A 22,220-nucleotide genomic window follows, 5' to 3' on the forward strand; every position below is an offset into this window, starting at 1 on the left:
GCTCTAACACAGAATAAATTGGTTTTAACCTCCACGACCACAAGGGGAATCTGAAGCCTTGCAAAGGGGTTTATATCCTTCAGGACAAGACATTCTTGGGGAGGAAAGGTCACTCAGAGAGGCAGAAATAGCAGAGTGCCCCAATCTGGGGAACCCCAAGAGAAACTGCTGAAGAGAAAAGGTCCCAAGGAGCAGTAGATGTCTAGGCCCCAGCAGTTCTGTGGGTTTTTCGGGGAGGATGGAATTCCTCTGGGAGCAGAGAAGCAGCAGCCTGCTTCTCCAGCAGCAGGCTGAGGGAGCCAAGACAGGATTACGTAGGGACAGAAATGAATTCGTGAACTAGCCACGCTTCAGCTGAATGTGTTTATCAAAAAGCAGGGAAAGAAGCAACTCCCTCATTCCATTACCTGTTTTGACCACATCATCTGGTAGTTTTGTTCAAGGCTGAGGGCCAGCATATGGTTTTTCAGGACACTTTGGTGATTGTTCTGATTATAAGCATTTTAGTGAAACTTCACTAGTATTTGAAATTTGCTATGCAGCTTTCTCAAATTAATTCTGTCCAGATCATATGGTACAAGCTTAGTTCAGCATTAACACACCAAAACACTTTACCAGTTCTCCATCATGTTCGCTGCTCCATCTCTAACAGGTAACTAACATTAAACTTCTGTCCTCATTTTGTAACCACTCGCCCTCCTATCTCTCTTTCATTTTTATCTCACGTTAATTCTGGGTTTAACCTTCAGTTTGATTAAGAACATCAGCTTCCTTAATCCTTTCCTCTCCTTCTATTCACAAGCAGGTCTGCTTTCGCTTGGTACTGCCCAGGAGCCACTATCCAGATTCTGTTACCTATCCCCTTTCCTCCTCTTGTCTGAAATTATTTTGAAATAGGCTGAAATCAGGGGAATATTTCAACATGCTTTGGCTCATTCACTCCTAAAATTTCTGTCTATAGAGAGGTATCCCCAGACTTAACCCCCCCCCTCAACCCAGCAGAAAACCCCCAACACACATCATGAGTATTATAACTGCAGTGACTGCAGACCCCAGTGTTTTATGCATGACTAGGTTTTATTGGTAGCAAGGTTTTTGGCATCCATATGTGCTGTTAGCAAGCAGTAAGAGTTTGGAGAACATCCTCCCTCACTGTCTCGGAACCACAGAAGCGGTATCTGAAGGAAAAAAAAAATACAAGCACCTTGAGTTTTCAACATTTGTTGAGATTATACAAGTGGATTTTTTTTTTAATATAAGTCAATCTGATTTGTCATTTGACACAACTGAACACACAGCATCCTTTGAGCTCCTAAGTTTGAAATATTATTGCTGGGGAAAGTATTGGTGGACTGTAGTCATTGTGGTTCACTGCCTGCCTTCCTTTCCATTTACAGTTTCTTTTCTTCCAGAATTTGTGCTACCACCACTATGTAGATGATCACAACTACTTGTGTGAAGGGCATCAGTCAAAAGAAGAGTGAGTGCATTTCACAGAAATGTGCTTCGTCAGCAATGTGCTTTGCTGAATAGGAACTACAACTGGACTTAGGAGCTCTGCTTAAAGGTAATGCTGCTGGACTGTGATCATTTTGCTTTGCTTGAAACTGTTTCCATCTCTCATGTTGTCTTTTAAATGATGGCATTTTAACCCTGAATTTCTATATGGGTCTAACACGTATCCTGTACCTCCTTTTCTAGATACCTAATCTTGGGGTGGATGAAATAATATAACTGATTAAGCAAATGAGGGGGTTAAAAAGTCCATGAAAATGAGTAAAACTGGATCAGTAAATCATGTTTCTACATTCTGAGCATCTAAGCCATATTCCATGAAGTCTACAGAAGTCAGTTTTAGGCTGTTTCCCTCAGCTTTAGATTTAGCCTTTCAAACACAGCTTCCAAGTATTAGTCTTGCTCATTGGAAGGCTAGGCTTATTATCACCGTTCTCTCTTGTCAATCGTGATCTCAGGGACCATCAATATCAATGGAAAACTTCCACTGTTTCCAGCTGATGGTGAATCAGACATCCTAATGCAAGCTTAGACACAGATAACCAGTTCTTGTGGACAGTGAGTAGGCACTTGACAAGAATGATGCTGATAATCCAAGCCAGTGCTAATTTTTCTCACCCAAAGGGTTATACAGGAAGTTTGCTCTTCTGAAGCCTTTTCTTTGAAGCTATTTAAGGCAAAGGGTTGAAGTAGTAGTGAACTGAACTATGGATGAACAGTGTCTTGAAAGGAAGGAAATGAAAGGTCTTCTTGAGGGTCTTTGAATGCTTTAAATAGCTTTTCTTGTGAAAATGCTTTCACCCCACATATAATTTTATCACCTATCTTCCCAAATAACTTTCAAGATTTTCACAATGGATATACTTACTCTGTTCCATTTTGCCCAGATTGTACTGTGACAGTCGCAGCTCCTAGTTTAGGAAAAGTTGGATTTAACCTGTTGTTGTTCCAAAGAAATTTAACCGTTGTAACTCTTCCAACGTTAACTTCTGCATCAACGAAGCCTGTGTAAGCGTTGTCTGGTTGGAGGGTTCCCCTGTGAAAAATAACATTTTATGAATGTGAGGCATTCTGGCATTTAATATTAATTACCAGTTCTGCCAACAGATTGGCTGTGGTAGCAAGTAGAAAGTTAGCAGAGAGATAATATTTAGCTTATAGTATAGTAACAACATTATTGCCAACTTTCCAACATAATACATCCCAAATCAGTGTTTGTCAGAAGAACCAAGGACAGGTAGGCCTGGTGTGCTGTGCTGCAGTGACACCTCACAATGAAGACCTAGTTACAGGACAAACCCTGTGGAGAAGGTAGAGCTTGCTCCCTGTTGCTTACATAGGCAGGGTTCTTTGCACATAAGTGAAATTTTCATTTAATGTTAATTAATTTATATGATACAGATGTTGGATTTGGGATGGCCAAAAGGATTATGCACCAGCTGCTCAGCCTGGTTCTCTAGCAGAAATTCCCACACTTGAAGCACTGTGGCCAAGTCAAATGCGCATCCACTCTTGGGTCACCATAGCTTATAACCTGGCAACTTATTCCATGTTGCATCGATCTAGCAGGCTCTAAATGGCAGCAGTTTGAGACTGGTAATGGCTTCAGCTACTACATTATGGCAGTGGAAGTAATGAGAGACAGGAAAAAATCCCTTTGCCTTTTTGTTTCTTTGCTGGATCCACAGTCATGCCTGGTAGGTTAGAGCAAGATTTGCTGGGGGGAAGAGTTCACTTCCAGCAGTTGAATTGACACAGGATCTGCAAATAGCAGCTAGAGTGTGCTGGAGAGCATTCAGTACTGGCAGACTGATCTCAGGTGAATGCACGGATGCGTGCAAACAGGGATCAACTCATGGCAAACACCTGCTGCCAAGTGTGAAGATGTGAAGTCCTTCTTGGAAAGGTGGAAGCGACATAGCTGTCAATAAACAAAAACCAAACCCAAAAAATAAAACCCAAAACCCACTTCAAAATGTCTTCTCCCTATTTTTCATCATTTCAGACATTTTAGTTGAAACAAACAAGAAAAATGCAAATAAACAAAACCACATGAGGCAAGCAAATATCTTCAGTATAAGCAGGTGAAGTTATAAGACCCAAAAAGTAGTAGTAAATCATGAGGTAGCTTTAGCAGCAACATTTTACAAGCCTGTGAAAGACAAAGAGATCAGAACTCTGCTAGTGTAGGTCCAGCAAGACCTTGCTGGTACAGCAAACAAGTGACACCGAATTCTAACACTTTAAAATCCTGCATCCTAAACTTCTGCCTTCAAATCCAGAGTGAGTGAATTGTCACTGCATTTACATCAGGGAGCTGTACCTGGGGGTAGAATGTGATCTGTAAGATAGGACCAATTTAAACAGAAATACTAATTGAAAATATTAATTAAACATTCTAAAATTGAAGTTTCTTTTCTATTGAATTTTGAACTTACTCAAAAATCTGGTGCTGCCTTGTGTTCCCACCACTTCCGTATAGGGCAATATTTGCATATCCTTTAACTTTATGGTTTCCAGAGAGAGTCATGGTTACTTTGTACCTCCAAACTACACAGAAGAAATACAGTAAGTTAGATTGTACTCAGGCAGAAACAGTACCCAAAATATCAAGTGTCGGTTTTTTGGTCTGTACAGCGTATTTGAAAGCAGAAGAAAATTATCACTGCCTTTCACTTCCAGCTCAAGGCTGCATTGCAGCCTGTCTGGACTGAAAGGGGTTAACACAATGCTCTCTCACACCTGAATCTTGGTGCTCCCTGCTCTTCCTTTGGTTATAACCATGCAAAACAAACACAAAACGTCAGTGAGTCAGATCTGTCATTATGTCCTAATGAGATCAACCTGAGAAATGGGTAGACATTTGTGTTACTTTTGGGGAAGGGGAAAAAAAAAAGCTAGTCCATAACATGGTAAACACAATACAGATCTCAGTATTTTGACCACAAAGTTTTTGATATACAGTGAGGTTGGTAAGAAGGAGGTGTTAGCAATCAATACTGATCCATACCAGAATATAAGCAGTGTAAAAGGAGTGTAAAAAAATTCTGAAGCTCAAGGAAAATAATTTTTGTGGGTGGGAACTTTCTTTTAGTACACAATTTGCAAAAGCAGCTCTTCTCCCTCTGATTCTTGTTTACAAAGGCTAAGGAAGAACCATTTTGTGAGAGGTGAATTTAGGATAACCTAGGTTGTAAAGGAGGTCATCTGGTCCATCCACTTCTCAAAGCAGGGCCAGCCATGATTGGCTTGCTCTTGGCCTTTGTTAAACAGTTTTGAACATCTCCAAAGTAATGACTGTTATCATCACCATAATTTTCATACTATTTAATAGGAAATTCCCTTGCTGCGACTTCTGTGCACTGCCTATCCTCCTTTCTCCTTGTACCTTGTAGTGCAGGCCACTAAACATCTCAGTGACCTCCACTGGACTCTATAGTTTGTCAACATCTTTCTTGTACTGGAGGGCTCAAAACTGGGCACTAGTATTGGAGCAAAAGGGGAAAAGGCACGAAGGACTGAAGAGCCATTGCACTGCTATGAGGTCTGTTCATCTGTTAAAATTAATTGTAAAACAGGAAACTAAAAAGGTTTGTTTGCAAGGAGTAGGTACCAATGGAAGCAATCGAAACTCACGAGGAAAATCCTTGGCTTCCCCAGTATTCAGGTAAAGTTTCAGGAAATCATTTTTAGTTTTCCCTTTGAATTTATCTGCAAAGTGACCCATATTTGGGCATCCCTCTCGTGGGCATGGGAAACACATTTCCTAGTAAAAACAAATATATGTATTAATAAAATTATCCACCCAGCCAAGAAAAAAAAATAGTCATAGAACTTATTTTTAACATACCCATCTAACTGGGCCTGTGTCACAGCAACAACAAATTTTAAATAACCCTTTCTGTGACTTGAGAAAGATCATATAAGCTAGCCAACTTTCTCAAAGGCTCTGATTTTTCAGGGCTCTGTGTTTTTTCTCGTGTCATTTAGCTCAATCCAGACACACCCATGACATCCTTGAGTAGTCTTGAACTGAAGTGGGGAGGAGAAGGCATCCTTCCCAGCAGCTGATGAGAAAGAATGATGTCTCCTTATACTTCCAGGCTGGCTCGAGAAAGGCTTTGTCTTGAAAACAAAGCTCATTTTTGTCATGAAAGCAGCTCTCTACTGTGGTGAAAGAAGCAGGTAATCACCTTCTCCCAAAGTGATCTGAGAAGCATGATCTCTGTCAGATCTCTGCCCAGAACGTATAAAGGTCAATCTAAGTACACATAAGTTGATGCGTCTGTTAGTGCTGCCTGTAGGATATGACAAGCCCATTACCTCCCTGCTACTCTTAGGCTGTAGTTCCCTATCTCCTAGTCTGGGACAGGGAAGGGCTTCCTGACCTAGTCCATAAACCATTGTGCTGTGTCCCTGAGGCCATCTTAAGCAACCAAAGTACTTTTGACCATGGACTGACCACACCATGCCATCACATATTACTTTACTTCTTGCTTTGAAAAGAAGATATTTAAGCCAGGTTTGAAAGCTCACCTGCTGCAATATGGGATTCCACTCATTGCTGTTTGATAAATACATTTGGTGATTATGGGACAGGCTCTCCACCTTGCCTCTTCCCCAGTTTGATGCAGCAGAGCAGGCCTGGGGAAGCCACACCAGCTCCAGTAGTACCTCAGGGCCACCACAGCAGCACAGAATCAGGGACATCCCTGTTTTGTTGTTGCCTTTTCCTACTTTGACCCATGTCAGCTGCATGAACTATACTACTTTAGAATGTCTGACACTTGTCTCACAGACGCCCTCATTGGGTGCAAGCTAGCATAAATACGTTGAATTTCACATGTATAGATAAAAGCCACTGTTTTTTGATATGGTCCATCCTGAGGTTCTGTGAACTACTTACTGTTTCAAAAACATCATATGAAGGACAAGCATAGCCCAGAAATCCATCAGGGTAGATAATACTGTCAGAGTAATACTTGTAACTCCGCAAATGATTGCAAGCCACGAAGTCGCGAGTGCCTGTGAAAAGATGCTCCCAGGTTAGTTCTTCCTTTCTGGTACTATTCAAGGAACGATACAGGCACAGTCCTTGCCATGTCATTGGGACGCATCATTCCTCCTCAAAAGTCTCATCACAATTCCTGGAGTATCAAACACAAGGTTTGAAGCTTCCTTTTGCAATAAACTGATGCCCTAAGGAAGGTCACTGACTCAACAGGTATAAAATACAAACTTGAAATACTTTGTGGAGACTGACTGTGCAGCGCAGCTCAGCTCCTGCCCTGCCCTCCCCTCACAAACACATATTAAAGCAATCCGACCGAGTTTCACAATAGAAATGAGAACTGCATGAAGCAGGTCTTTTGTAGGCAACAGTTGCATTACCATAACAAAAGAAAACCAAATGAAAAGTATTTAACAGCGAACTTCCTAGGGCAATACTGATTTGCTCCAGCTGAGGACTTCAAAACAAAATTATTATTATTTGGGGGGTGCTTAAGGAAAGGAGAATCCTAAAATTAAAATAATGAATATATTATTTTCCTTTGTGTTGCCTTTATTTTCCTGTCTTTAAGTTAAAAAGAAGATCATATACAACACAGTTATTTCTTTGTGCTTTAATTCTCCATTATTGATAACAAGTTTAATCGGGGGTGTGTGTGGGGGGGGAAGTAATGCCTCCAGCTGCATTGAATGAAACCTGGAGAAAAAGGCTAGTTATCACAAATAAGTTCATGGATTCCTGGAGTTTAAGGTGTTTGCAGTAATGTAAGAAAGAACTCAGATCATATACTGAAAAATCTCTACAGCAGGAATCTTTGTCTGTTTATTTAATGTTATGTGCAACTTAACTTTATAAAGACAGAAATTTTCTAATAATTAGAGCTTTTATTAGAACCATGCAAAACAACAAAGAAAAGTGTATTTGAATAGCTACATGCCAATCTTTTTTTAGCTGACTAAAAATAGACACAATGCTTTAATGCAACTCAGATTTGTAATAGATAATTTAAAAAAAAAAAATTAATTGCTCTATCTCAGAAGAATTGCAGCTGAAGATCCCCTAACAGAAGCAGCTGTGAGCGTCATTGCCATACTCCACCCAGTACTGCTGCTGGGCAACTAAATAGAAACAAAGTGAAATGTGTTGTTACAGACCCTTCAAAATTTTTGGCATGGTTTAGGTAACTTTTATTTCTGCTTTTAGATAGTTTAGAGGAGGCATATTTTCCAGAGGCAAATCCTTTGTCTTGTTTATTTTTTAAATAAGCTCTGGAAAATGGTGTGTTTGAGCATATTAACAGTTTCACTGCACTCTGCAACTGCTAGTGCTGGTGGACACACCAAAAGCTAACACAAAACACCTGAATGAAGAGGTTACATTGTGAGGGTGACCTTCCCTTGAATTTGTAATGTAATCAACATACTTACCTTCCCAGATGCCATCAAGATCTACGATCTGTGAAATAGGGTTCTTCCCACACCCTGGCATTTGTTTTCCTCCGTTTGGATAAAAGTCAAGATGTCCTATAGCTGTGCTCATGCCAAAACCTGAAGCATTTAAAGCAGGGGTAAGCATCTTTTAAGTTGACATTTTCTCATAACTATAGCTTCTGGCTTGAAGCTTGTCTGTGCTTGGTATTTTAGGATACGGGTGATCAGTATGGTGGTGGTGTTCTGTGTCTGTGTACCAAGACTGAGTCTTGATGAACAATTAGGATACTCAAGTGCCCTAAGGCATAAATATTTTGATATTAACACAGTAGAACTGAATGCTCACCTAAGTAGGGGATTGTGGGAGCTGAATCTGTGTGGATAATATCAACAAACTCTGCATCGGATTTATCCAGTCTGACTTCAATGGGGGTGTCTTGAAAATAAGGTTGAGCAGGGTCCAGTCCTGAAAGAAAAAGACTGGTGTTATGTATAGGTGGATAGAGAGGTATCATTTTACACAGCACTATGATTGTATAAAATGAGTAGGTGCCTATGGTTCCTTACACCTAAGTAGAATAGGCATTACTAAAATGATGATGTGTGCTCTCACCAAGTGGCTTTTCTCCCAGGTAGGAGAAAAGGTTACCTATGTGAAGCCTATGGAATTTTACTGATTCACATCAATATTGCATCTCAACACTTGGATATAACTTTTTTCTTTTTAAACTGAACTGCCCTTTTAATACTGTTGCTCAAATTGAGATTGCTGTGTCTGCATGCCATGTAACTGATCTGTGTGGTCTGAGCATACTCGAAGGGAGATGGATGCTGATAGAACCCCATGTGCTTAGAAGTGTTGAAACCAACCTGCCTACTTCTGGCTTCAGACAGCTTTTGGAAAAACATCTAGTTTTGAAGTGGTGGCTTTTGCTTTTGATCCTAGCAGAAAACAGAATTCATTTGTTTCTCGAATTGTTGCAGCAATTTCAGGAGCTTGTAAACTCTTGCAAATAGCATGATTTTTGCTATCTTATACTTGCATCTCTTGTTGTCCCTGGGCAACAGATTTGGTTTTGCCTTTAGACTGAATTTTGTAGACTATTAGTCTGAGGTTCACTGAGCCTGAAATCCCTGAGGAAAAGTTACAATTGAAAAGGGCTGTGTTAAAAATATCTAAAATTGTATTTTGTGTACAAAAGGTCACTCTGCTTACTGCACACTGCCTTTGGTGCTGCCTGCATGATGAATAAGGAGATCTTGCAGTGTTGCAAAATGGTTCCTTCAAGAGTCATTTGCTCTCAGCTAGTGCGGGTAGAGAGCAGATTACAAGCCAAAGGGTGCTGAAAAATGAAAACTTGCTGTTGGATCAAAGGGAAGATGAAAGCGTTTCTGGCCAATGGTCACAGAGGCTTGATCTCTTATATCTTGCAAGAGACAGACGCTATTTATGGGACCAGTGGAGGATGTCCAGAGTCCGCATATTCAGGGCGGCATGTGGACAGCTATAAAACAAAACAACCGAAAATGCCTGCTCAGAAAGAACTGAACAGGAAAACATGGCTCAACGGTAGTGAAAGGCTTCCTCGCGTTCTCAGAGCATAGAGTGCATAACTCGCAACAGGGAGAGACAATGGAGAAATGCAGTGCTGGGGAGGTGAAAACTGAATCAGCATAGCCAACTGAAAATTAAGAGGACAACATCATATTCCTTAAAAATGTCTGAACTCGGAAATGTGGGAGTACTTAAAATGGACAGGCTATTACTTAGGAACATAGTGAAAATGCAAGGGGGGCTTTCTGATCAGTCAGCTCTGATGTTATCTGGAAAGTAGGAGTGAGCTCATGCAGCTCGAACTAATACAGGTTGTATAAACATAATGCCTGTGATCTCCCTCAAAAAGAAAAAGGGGGTTTGGCTGAAATCTGACTGTTTCTTTAAGTACGAGTGCACTTTCTTAGTAAGGATTATTGAATCTGGACAGATTCACGTAGACTATGTGACTCAATTTTTGCTGCCAAGAAAATGCAGAGATTTAATGTATTAACAGCTAAGTGAAGGAATGAAACTTTAGAAAGTTTGCTGGAAATTAAAAAAAAGATAGCTTAATTACTGTTAACGTACTCTGCTAGGTGAAAAGTTTATGTAGACATAGCAAAGCGAGGTGATGATGGGTGGCATATCAGGAAGGTTAGCCTACTGCTTCTGAAATGTCAGGTTTAATCCATCCTTTTCTGGAAAATAATAGTTGTTAGCAAAGCTACTGTACAAAATAACTAACTGCTCGCTGTTGTGGTGCTTCTAGCATGCTTTGGAGGGACCTGCAAGTGGTGGGTGATGTTGTGCATCAGATGTGCTGCTATATAACAGGCCAGATTAATGAAAGATGAAAATGGCATGAGAAAAGCTGCTAGGACAAGGTAGGATTTACTCTCCTGGTTTTATTACATTAGTGTTGGAGAAATCATTATGAAAAACAATCATGGCAGCTAAATCTGGTTGTATGTTAGTTAGTGTGAGTTTGTTTTTTAGCAGCGACAAGGGAATGTCGTTACGTTAGAACATCGCTCCTGTCCTGCTCCAAACTAGCACTGGCCCGTGACACAGCTAGGCTGGAGCACCAGAAAGCTCTGTAGGGATCGCTGCAACTGTTAATGTGTATCAGTAAGTCAACTGATGTATTGCAGGGGCCCTTCTGGCTCTGTTAGCTCTATGGAGTTTTCCTTTGCTGTGTAAACATATGCAAGCAAAATAATCATCACGCTGACTGTTTTCCCACACTTAACCGGGGCACCACTCCTCTGTGTACTGGGAGAGGAGGCTAAGTTCTATAACGTCCAAATTACCCTTGACTAAACTACAGCCCACACTCAAATACAATCATAAGAAAAATGAACAGTGATATTTTGTTAAGCAGTGGTGTCTTTAGTATGAGCTGTGACTTAAGTCACTGACTTACCAGTTATTCTTCCGATCCCTGGCTGCCTCTTGCCAGCCTCACCTGCTACGTGTGCTCCAAGGCTGTGGCCAATTATGTGAACTTTGGCTGGGGGGTATTTGTATTTTTCCTGAGCGAATAGAAATATTAAAAATTACTACATGTGTTTTCATCGGCAACAGGGAAGAGTAAAAAGGGGCTGAAAAACAATTTGACTACAGACTCAGGAACTTCTATAGGATATCAGCACCTGTTTGTTAATTTAGGTACTTATGTCCAATACAGATTTTTTTCAAAACTCCTAGTTTGGGTGCTGCCCTCATTTGGAGGCTGTTAAAACTCTAGACCTCTCTGTCAACCGAGTCCTGAGAGGCTCTGTATCCATTTTACATCCTAGACCCGTTAAGATTCTGAGGATGCTTATCTGGCTTGTGAGATTCAGCCAGGCAGGAACTCTTAGTTACACCTGGCAGGTCAGGCACCACGTGCAGCTGGAGGAGGCCATGAGAGGAGAGATACCTTCAGCCTTTTTGGACAGTAATTCAGTGGCTGCAGTGCAGATGTAGAGTGAGACATGGGTCAGAGCACTCCTAGACCCAGCATACTATCTATTTAAGTAATTTATAGTTCTTTTATGGGAAATGTATATTGAAAGCACTTAGACTAAAAGAAGGTTTCAACCAAGCATTGCTTCCCATTGAAGCTGGCTAAGAAAGGGGGCATGTGGCACCTTCTGTAGATGTAGGGACTGTGCACAAGCCTTGTTGCTCACAGGAGAGCAGTTGTCCACCAGCTGCTGCTGGCTGCCAGCTGGTTTTCTGGCATTCTTAAGAGCCATTTGGTAGGTTTTCGTCTCCATGAAAAGACAGTTTGCTGTGTCCATTATCTCTGCATATATTTAAAACTACACAACCCTTTACATCTGTTAACATCTATGGAATAACTATTTGGCTGTACTATGGGAATGTCTTGTAGCACTTCATATCCCATACCCTGTTGGCTAACCCTGCTGTTATGACATGGTTCTCTAACTTTTAAAAAAAAAACAAAAAAAGTCTTTTTTCAGCACAACTCCTACTCAGTGATCATTTTAGAAGAAAATGTTTTCTGCTGGTTATGTTCACATTCATGAAAGCTCCTGAATCATATTCTTTCAAATCAGCATCATAACTACAGCTTTATAACCAGAAGATTCTTACCATAAGAACATTTACAAAATAAGCTATTTCAGCACCCACAACACGGACGTTGTTTGATGCCTGGGTGTACTGACATCTTGCGCCTCTTTTCCAGTTTATGCAGATGCAGTTCACATCTTCCACAGTAAGCATCCTCTGTTTTGTAAAATAAAAGTAAAAACCAGACCACCATAGTAAATACAATCTGGAATTGATTCATGTTGCTTATTACAGCTCAACTCATAAATTTTGCATGAATTTGTATGAGAACATTTTAAGAACCAAAACCTTAGCATATATATGAGGTCATGCCTGCTCACAGGCGTATGTGTGCTCACACAATGCTGAAATAGGGACATGACACTGAAATAGGGTGGTATGCTGTAGTAATGGCCACACCATCATTTCAAATACCCATAGCAGTATTATTTGCAGAAGGGAAAACAATATAAATAGTGATACTTTTAATTTTTAATTTCAATCAAACTTCGTACGTAACACTAAAGAGCTCTACTCATGTACTGATTCACTTAAGTGATTTAAAAGTACTTCTTTAATTCAAATTCACTTAGAACTTATATTTTTGATGATAAAAATCAAGAGTGTTTTTCTGATACAGATTTGTAAGAGAGAGAGTGTCTGTGTTTTTATAAGAGGGTGCGTAAATTCCTGGTGTCACTGAATATTCATTTCAGATTTATGGCTGTATTTGGTAATACCTATATACAGGCAGATACTTTACTGGCTACCACAGAATCTGAAGCTTTGCTTTTCTACTCTGAGCTGGATTGTTTGGCTAAATGTATTTGGCTTTAGCAGCTTTGGTATATTTATTCTTCTTTGCTTTATGTTCAGACATTATAAAGCATCCAAAACAACTTACAACTGGCAAGGGGCAAAAAAGGCAATAGGATTGTCTGTGGCTCTGTTAAAGTGGTAAAAGTAAATGTGCCGACAGGATTATTAGTTAATGGGAAGGAAAGTAAATAACAGATACACATAGGAGGGTTGGTGTTTTCCAGCACATTTCCATGTGCTCCACTCTTTACTGAAAATACTCACTGAGACTTTTTTTTTTAGATAAATTGGGCTGTTGTGATAAAATGCAGGCCACTGTAATAGCGAAAGAATTTAAAGATTTATCTCGTCATAGAGGCAATTGGAGACCAAGGCAGCAAAGGGAACCTTGTGGCTGGTGTCTAGTGCAGGCTGCCTGATCAAGGGCAGCCTGCTGATGAAGCCTTCTTACTCCAGCTCCAAGAGGCATCGTGCTCACAGGCTCTTGTCCTGCTGGGGGACTTCAAGCACCCCAATATCCGCTGCAAAAGGAGCATGGTGAGCTATAGGCAATCCAGGAGACTCCTGGAGTGCACTGAGGATAACTTCTTAAGCTAGGACACAGACAGCCCTACCAGAGAGGATGCGATACCGGACCTGTTGGTCACCAACGCAAGTGACCTAATCGGTGACATCAAGATTGGAGGCAGCCTGGGCTGCAGTGATCATGCACTGGTGGAGTTCACAGTCCTGAGGGATATGGGTCAGGCAAAGAGGAAAGTCAGGACCCTGAATTTTAGGAAAGCAAACTTCCAGTTCTTCAAGGAGTTAGTCAATAGGACCCTCAGGGACAACAGAACAGAGCTGGCAGACCTTCAAGGATGCTTTCCACAGAGCGCAAGAGGTCTCGATACCCAGGTGTAAGAAATCAGGAAAGGCAGGCAAGAGACTGGCATGGGTGAGTCAAGACCTGCTGGTCAAACTAAAGGGCAAGAAGGAACTGCACAGGCAGTGGAAGCAGGGACAGGTGTCCTGGGAAGAGTACAGGGATGCTGCCTGGTTTTGTAGGGATGGGGTCAGGAAGGCTGAGGCGCAGCTGGAGCTGAACGTGGCAAGGGACACAAAGAATAGTAAGGAGGGCTCTACAGGCATGTCAGCCAGAAAAGGAAGGCCAAAGAAAGCGTACCCTCCCGATGAGCAAGACTGGCAAACTGGTAACAGCAGATGAGGAAAGACTCAACAACTTCTTTGCCTCAGTCTTCACTGGCAAGCTCTCTTCCCACACCTCTTGAGTGCATGGGCTGCAACATGGGGACTGGGGGAGCAAAGTCCCTCCCAGTGCCAGAGAAGATCAGGTTCGTGACCACCTGAGGCACCTGAACATACAAAAGTCTATGGGAGCTGATGAGATGCACCCCAGAGTCCTGAGGGAATCGGCTGATGCAGTTGCCAAGCCACTCTCCATGATATTTGAAAAGCCATGGCAGTCAGGTGAAGTCCCTGGTGACTGGAAAAAGGGAAACATTGCACCCGGTTTTAAAAAGGGTAGAAAGGAGGATGCTGGCAACTACCGACCTGGCAGCCTCACCTCCGTGCCTGGGAAGATCATGGAAGAGATCCTCCTAGAAGCTATGCTAAGGCACATGGAGGCCAGGGAGGTGATTCGAGACAGCCAGCATGGCTTCACCAAGGGCAAGTCCTGCCTGACCAACCTGGTGGCCTTCTGTGATGGAGTGACTACATCAGTGGACAAGGGAAGAGCTACAGCTGTCATCTATTGGGACTTCTGTAAGGTCTTGACACGGTCCCCCATAACATCCTTCTCTCTAAATTGGAGAGTTATGGATTTGATGGGTGGGCTGTTCATGGAGGAGGTATTGGTTGGATGGTCACATCCAGAGGGTAGTGGTCAATGGCTCAATGTCCAGATGGAGATCGGTGACAAGTGGTGTCCCTCAGGGGTCTGTACTGGGACCAGTGCTGTTCAGTATCTTCATCAATGACATGGACAATGGGATTGAGTGTACCCTCAGCAACTTTACAGGCAACACCAAGCTGAGTGGTGCAGCTGACACACCTGAGGGATGGGATGCCATCCAGAGGGTCCTGGACAAGCTGGAGAGGTGGGCCTGTGTGAACCTCATGAGGCTCAATGAGGCCAAGTGCAAGGTGCTGCACCTGAGATGGGGCAGCCCCTGGTATCAATACAGGCTGGGGGATGAGGGGATTGAGAGCAGCCCTGCGGAGAAGGACTTGGGGGTACTGGGGCATGAAAAGCTGGACATGAGCTGGCAATGTGCGCTCACAGCCCAGAAAGCCAACTGTATCCTGGGCTGCATCAAAAGCAGCGTGGCCAGCAGGTCAAGGGAGGGGATTCTGCCCCTCTACTCTGCTCTGGTGAGACCTCACCTGGAGCACTGCGTCCAGCTCTAGGGTCCTCAGCACAGGAAAGACATGGACCTCTTGGAGTGAGGGTCCTGCCCACAGGAGGGCCACAAAAATGATCAGAGGCATGGAACACCTCTCCTATGAAGAAAGGCCGAGTTATTTAGCCTGGAGAAGAAAGCTCTGGGGAGACCTTGTTCCAGACTTTCAGTATGTAAAGGGGTGTTATAAGAAAGACAGGAACAAACTCTTTAGCAGGGCCTATAATAATAGAACAAGGGGTAATGGCTTTAAGCTAAAGGAGGGTAGGTTCAGACTAGATATAAGGAAGAAATTTTCTATGATGAGGGCAGTGAAACACTGGCGCAGGCTGCCCAGAGAGGTGGTAGATGCCCCATCCCTGGAAACCTTCAAGGTCAGGCTGGAAGGGACTCTAGATCAACCTGATCTAGTTGAAGATTTCCCTGATCATTACAGGGAGGTTGGACTAGATGACTTTAATGGTCCTTTCCAACCCAAACTATTATATGATTCTTATGCCTCCACATCCTTGTGAAAAGTGATCAAAAAGATTTAAGATGGAAAATGGGAAACTGAGAATTATACAAACATCAGTCTGCTTTTGATACTTTAACAAATTATTAACTAACAAATCCAACAATCATTCCTCAATGTTCATAAAGTGATAATCAATGTATATATTTTTTTCATCAAGAAACTGTCAAATTTAGTATTTTTTTACTAATATCAAAGAAGGTGGCAATGGGCATGCAATAAATATGAAATATCTTGATTTTAGTGGGCTTTCACATTGTTTCTCATAGTGTTCTCATAAGTAAAATAGGAATATAGAATTTAAACAAAATTGTAGTTGTGTGAAAAGTTAGTTGAAAAACCTTATCCTAAAAATGTCATATGTCATCAACTGGTATTTTGCTCTGTGCTGTATGGCTAGTAGCTTTCATTAGCTGCAGCTGCAATAGAAAGCATATTTATAAGATTTGAGAAGACCACATGCTGGAATTGTAACTTTGTATGAGGACAGGATTAAGAAATAACTTGGGGAATTAGCACAAAAATCAATAAAGCAAGAGTGCTTTACTTCATTCACTGTTCATAGCAAGTCCTAGATTGAAACCTTTGTTCAAAACAATCCTCTTGAGGTCCCTTCTCGATGTACATTTCTAAAGCTTTATTGCTTCTGTTAATGGTCAGCCCATGTCCTCAGCCTCCAACACCCATGTGGCAGCCCATACCTTTGTGATGGACTTCACACATCTAGAAGCCTGTCTTATGGTTTTCCTCAGGGTGTGGAGCTACATATTTAAGTTGCTGACAATTTGAAAATGTGGCCTTTTTTCCCCTTCTTATCACTACAATTACCATGAGGGAAATCAGTTAGAAGTAGAGAAAACAGACAATTTATAGGAATGTGTTTATAAATGCAAACTAAGGAACTTCACAGGGACAGGATTTCCCTGTGGTACCTACCTTGCACATGTCTGACAGCCAGTTTTCTTCTCCATTATCTATAAATCCGTGTACGATAAATCTGGTTATCCTACTTTTGTTAAAGTTTGAGTACTCAATTGTTGAGAAATCAACTGCAGAGATCTCCTGTTGTAGATATTAAATTAATAAATGTTTAAATCTGCTTTCTGTAAATAGTTTATCAAAATTACAAAGACCTGAACTATGCTCATCTGTACAGGTGTTTAAAAGTCATGCAATATTAAACTTGTCTGCAAGTATTCACGTGACTATGGTTTAAGGCCTGTATCTCCATTCAAAGCAAGCTTTGACACATATCTTGGAGCAGCCAAGACTTTACTTTAATGTCATTTCATCTTATCTGTGGAAAAAATTACCCAATGATTTTAGAAATGCACAGTTTCCCAGTACTTCAGTGGCCATACAGAAAACACGGGGGAGTGCTGCTCTGTGAGGGCTGGAGGAGGGTGAGAGTTCTAACCAAGAGACCCTGCCAAGGACCTGGAAGAGGCTGTCTCTTGAATAAAGTGGAGATTTGGCCATTTCTAACACTTTCCAGGAACACAGCTAGTCTGTGTTTATTTACTTTTTGCATGTGATTTACTAATGTTTAAGCTGCAATAGTTCTTACTTGCAAGTCAGTAGGATTTTCTCTTGTGTACAGGAGGAAGTGAATGTCTATCTTTTTTGGATCCCAGGGTAGCTTATGGACTGGTCTTTCCACAGTCCCAGACCATGGCATATCATCTGAGAAACATCCAAGCCTTTCATAGCAAACCTCTTTGCCTGTAGCACACAGATCAGATCAAACATATGTAAATGAGCAAAGAAGTGGAGCAGGCTTGTCATAACTCACAGCACCTCTTCTCTGGAGGTCTCTTGGTCTTTTGAAAATCCTATGGTTTACAGAGAGCAAAGACCAGCACTTGCCCTTTCTCAGGTCTTCAAAGGCTACAGTTTACCCCAAGGAAAGAAGCCACCCTATTGCTCATCAATAAAGTATTCAGTGGAGTTCCTCTATGGCTATCCTGTACCATAACTTGGGTATCTTTCCCCAGCTGTGTTTTGCCGAAGGCAAAGACAGCTGACTAATTTCTCCTAATATCAAGCCAAGATAATTGCAAATAATCAGCAATAACTTGAGACTGTGCTGAGCAGCTGACTACACTGTACATGAGAAGTCTTGTCCTATACAAGCCAGTAGTTTCTGCTGAATATAAAACTATACCCTCATTAGACTGCCTCCACCCCCCACCCCTGGCTTTTTCATTTCCATCACTCAAGAAGAGTACAACAAATAATTTCCTAGGTTTGGTAGAGCAGTAGCTTTGCTCAGAGATAGAAAACATGAGCATTTCTTGCATGGTCCTGGGGTGAGATTTCCAGAGTGGAGAAGAGGAAAGATAATACGCATGTACACTTGTCTCGCCATTCTTGTACAGGAAAGTGAACTATTGTCATGGTTTAGCCCCAGCCAGCAACTAAGCACCACGCAGCCGCTCACTCACTCCCTCTGTCCTGATGGGATGGGGGAGAGAATCGGAGGAGTAAGAGTGAGAAACACTCCTGGGCTGAGATAAGAACAGTTTAATAATTGAAATAAAGTAAAATAGTAATGCTAACAGTAACAGTATAATAATGATAATAATAATAATGATACACGAAGCAAGTGATGCACAATGCAATTGCTCACCACCCGCCAACCGATACCCAGACAGTTCCCGAGCAGCGATTGCTGCTCCCCGGCCAACCCCCCCCAGTTTATATACTGAGCATGACATCATATGGTATGGAATAGCCCTTTGGGCAGTTTGGATCAACTATTCTGGCTGTGCCCCCTCCCAGTTTCTTGTGCGCCTGGCAGAGCATGGGAAGCTGAAAAAGTCCTTGACTAGCATAAGCAGTACTGAGCGACAACTAAAAACATCAGCATGTTATCAACATTCTTCTCCTACTAAATCCAAAACACAGCACTATGCCTGCTGCTAGGAAGAAAATGAACTCTATCCCAGCCGAAACCAGGACAACTATGTAACCTTCATAAGTAAGTTTTAAGGCCCCGTAGTGTAGAATATCGTCTCACAAAATATAGCAGCATAGAAAGGCTATATAAATACTAACCCCATATGCTTACCTTCTGCTGTGCTGAGCAGAAATAGTGCAAGTATCCAAATTCCAAGCATCTAGAATGGTAGAAAAAGAAGCAGCTAAGATTTGCTAACCCATTTGATTAGCAAGCGCACTTAGCTTTCTGGTGCTGAATCTTCTCAAGGTGAAAAGGGTGTTGTATCTGTCATCTTTGCAACATGTACGTATGACTGCTTTGTATGTGAGGCATGCATGGGCCAGCTTCATGTTTGCTTGCTCCACTAGAGATTGTGGGGCTCCTAAATCTATGAAACCTTAGCTTAAATCCAGCATGATTTTTATCCTGTTGTTCCTATGCTTCAATTTGGATGTATGGTAGCTACTTTAGAACAAATATAAGGACATCTACATGAGCTGCCATTCCCCTTTATACTGCTGTGTCTTGGGAAGCCACGTACCTGACGAAGTAAAAGAAAAACCCCAAAACTTGAACTACTTACAATGCAGCCTTGAAGCTCCATGCACTAATATGCAAACTTTGCATGTACTTTTATAGTCTGCTTTATCCTTGGAAATGTTCCCAGAAAGATAGGAAAATTTATTTCAGATTATAGTTTATAGCTAAGCTGGAAAAAAATTTTAACGGTTGGTTTCTCTGAAAACTCTGAAATCCATGGAGATAAATTTCTTGAATTGGTGTGCTGGAGCCCAGAACAGGATTGGAGCTCCAGAGGTAGGGAAATTTCCAGGCAGCAACACATCAGGAGTGAGACATTAAAAAGAATTACGTGGGTTTGTGTGGCAGTGCATTTAGGGGCTTGTCTTGGCTGGGAAGGCTTTTGTTTTTAGTGTTGTGTAGCTGGGATTGTAGGGGTCTACTGAGGGAGTTGGTAGGGAACCACCTCAATGTTAAGTCCCCTCCCTTGCCCTGCATCAAGTGACTTTGCATGTGGAATACTGCTGTGCTTCTGGGTCTCTTGTGCCCATTTCCTGACATCAGCTCAACTTGGTGAAGCCTTATCCCTTTAGGAAAACTTCTTAGTGGGCCTGGTAGGTCTTCTCATAGTGAAAGAGTCTGGCCTTCTCCTCGTGTCCCTTTCATTTCCTTGTTGAAATAAGTAGATGTAGAAGGACAGTTGTCTACCCCTTTGGATCCTTTCTATACTACCCATGTAAACCAAGTTTTGAGAAAGCCCTTCTCCTCTGAGTGATGAATTGAGAGCAAACATGCTGGAAATATATGTCAATAACATACAAAAATTCCCCAGAAATAGTGATATGGCTGCTTTGTGTAGCAATGTTACAGAACTCAGTAGGTCATTCTACTAGAGACATCAACTAGAAGGTGAAAAACAGCCTGGGCAAATGAACAGGATTAGGTCTGGGAACCCTTTGGTCCCGCTCATCTCTAGGAGAAGGCTGTAAGTGAACTCAAGAACAAATGAGACCGCAGCTAACTCTTCACCTGCAAAGCTTTGTCAGCTTGGCTATGCTTTCTGGCTGTGGCCACGTATCTTTGCAGAGCTGACATTCCCTAATCTCCACCTCTGGGAACAACCAAATGGATACCAGCTGTGTGCGTAGGTATCGCACTGCTATCATCCATGCTAGTGGGGTTTATTTATTTTAGTAGTAGGAAAGTTTTAAATTTTTTTCTGAAATATCACCTTTGATACTAATTCAGAGCTCAGTGCTCCTGTCCTTAATTAAGTAGCATTTTAGTTTGTAAATATGTTCATATCAGTGATACAGGAGAATCAGTACATGCCCTAGTACGCTGATAAGTTTTAACACTTGTTCAAAATGAGGGGGGAACAGTCTTTCCTGCTTAACTTAAGAGCTGGTGGAAAAGATTTGAGTTAGGATTTTATCATCGTTAGTCTGCTGCTCTTAGTCAACACACCAATAACACAGGGCAAACTGAATAACTAGGCAATTCTTTAGGCCGTGGTCAGATGGATTTCAGCTGCTTGCTTCTCCTTTGGGAAGAAGGGGTAGGGCTGGGATGCATGTCCCTCGCTATGATGCAGGATGCTTGCTATGCCTGGAGGAGCTGTTCTGGTCCTTGCGGCCTCACAGTAAGGGGTTGTTGGAAGAAATATGGCTTTCAATAAATAAGGGCCTCGCTATGTTTCTGCAGTTCTGAAGAAGCTGTAGTCTGGAACAGGAAGCAGGCAGAGGAGAGGACTGGTTTTCTCATGCTGCAGGACGCCGTGGCTCTTCCCTGGGACACAGTGCAGTGCTCCCCTGTATTGTTCATGCTTCCCTTGCCACCTGTCAAGTCCCTGGCGCACTTGTGAGTACTCGGGACTGCAGGTCTCTCTTGGCTGAACCTCAGACTTGTGTTTAATTATGCTTCTAACTTCATACAGGCTTGGTTAGTGTTTAGTCAAGGACATAACACTGACTGTTCTTTTTTAAAAAAAAAGAATTTCATTCAGATATTTATACTTGTTATAAATATGTTCTTAATATTGCATTTCTACTCCTCTCTCTTAGAAGTTTACCTGCCCAAGTGCTTGTACATCATTTGTCAAACATGGGGAAATGGGAGTGCCTATTCATTAACTTAGAGATTGGTTTTTATACTTAGAAAACCTGCTGCCTTGGTCTCTTAAAGCTGCAGGTAGCTCACTCATGCCATGCTTTGCAGAGTAGTAGTGTTTGTTTTAATGTGAAAGAGTCAGTCCCAGGTTCTGCAAAGCCTGGAGTTATTCAAAGTCAGAGTTTCTCTCCAGGATTGTCAGTTGCCACAGCAAAGGTATGTGTTTGAAATTAAGCAGTAGCCAGGTGCTGTGATTTAAACCATTTAGTTTCTTCTGAAGTGGGGAACACTTGAGGTTTGGCTTTGCCTGTTGCTTCCCTGAAGGATGTAGTGCCCAAAGGGCTGTTCTGACCTGCTGAAGAAATATCCTGGTCTTGTTCTGTTCCTCCCTCATGCCATAGCATCTTCTGAGGGCAGTGCTTTTGTGTGGGGCTGGAAAGTTTTGAGCAATAGTGGAGGCTGTGGAAAGGAGGTGTTTGGGACTATTCCCAGCCCCTGGGGTGTGCTGAGGTAATGTGCTGCCCTGAGAGTGTTTGACAGACAGAAAATCTGGCAAATTATCAATGTGGTGGGAAACAGTTCTTACCTGCTTTTCTTGAGGTGCTAGTAGAGTAAGACTGTGCAGTGTTATAAATGGATTTTAGCATATGTGATTTCCAGTTGTTTCCACAGTTACGAGCACAATAAACTCGCCTCAGACATGAAAAACATTGACAAGTGTGTTTGCAAAGAACTGAAAAAATAAAGCAAGCAACAGGCAGTTTGAGTTTTGCTTTAATAGCCTTGTGTACCGACATTCCCATGTACAGGACTGATTGTTTGCTCAGCTGCTGTGTACAGAACAGTGGTACTTGGTGACCT

At 42.0% G+C, this 22,220-nt stretch overlaps 1 protein-coding gene across 1 annotated transcript; it reads right to left on the reverse strand.

Moving 5' to 3' along the window:
• Positions 1–1,114: 1,114 nt before the first annotated feature.
• LOC104031501 (inactive pancreatic lipase-related protein 1) lies at positions 1,115–18,909 on the reverse strand. The gene is made up of 12 exons (XM_075717449.1): positions 18,861–18,909; positions 17,358–17,512; positions 16,727–16,852; positions 12,095–12,229; positions 10,917–11,025; positions 8,303–8,422; positions 7,954–8,073; positions 6,422–6,540; positions 5,152–5,281; positions 3,954–4,065; positions 2,384–2,551; positions 1,115–1,178 (listed from the first exon to the last, which is right to left on the reverse strand). The coding sequence occupies exons 1-12, from the start codon at positions 18,907–18,909 to the stop codon at positions 1,115–1,117; spliced, it is 1,407 nt and encodes a 468-aa protein (XP_075573564.1).
• Positions 18,910–22,220: the final 3,311 nt, after the last annotated feature.

Source organism: Pelecanus crispus, chromosome 10, assembly GCF_030463565.1.
Source record: "Pelecanus crispus isolate bPelCri1 chromosome 10, bPelCri1.pri, whole genome shotgun sequence".
In the NCBI taxonomy this organism is placed as follows: Eukaryota; Metazoa; Chordata; class Aves; order Pelecaniformes; family Pelecanidae; genus Pelecanus; species Pelecanus crispus.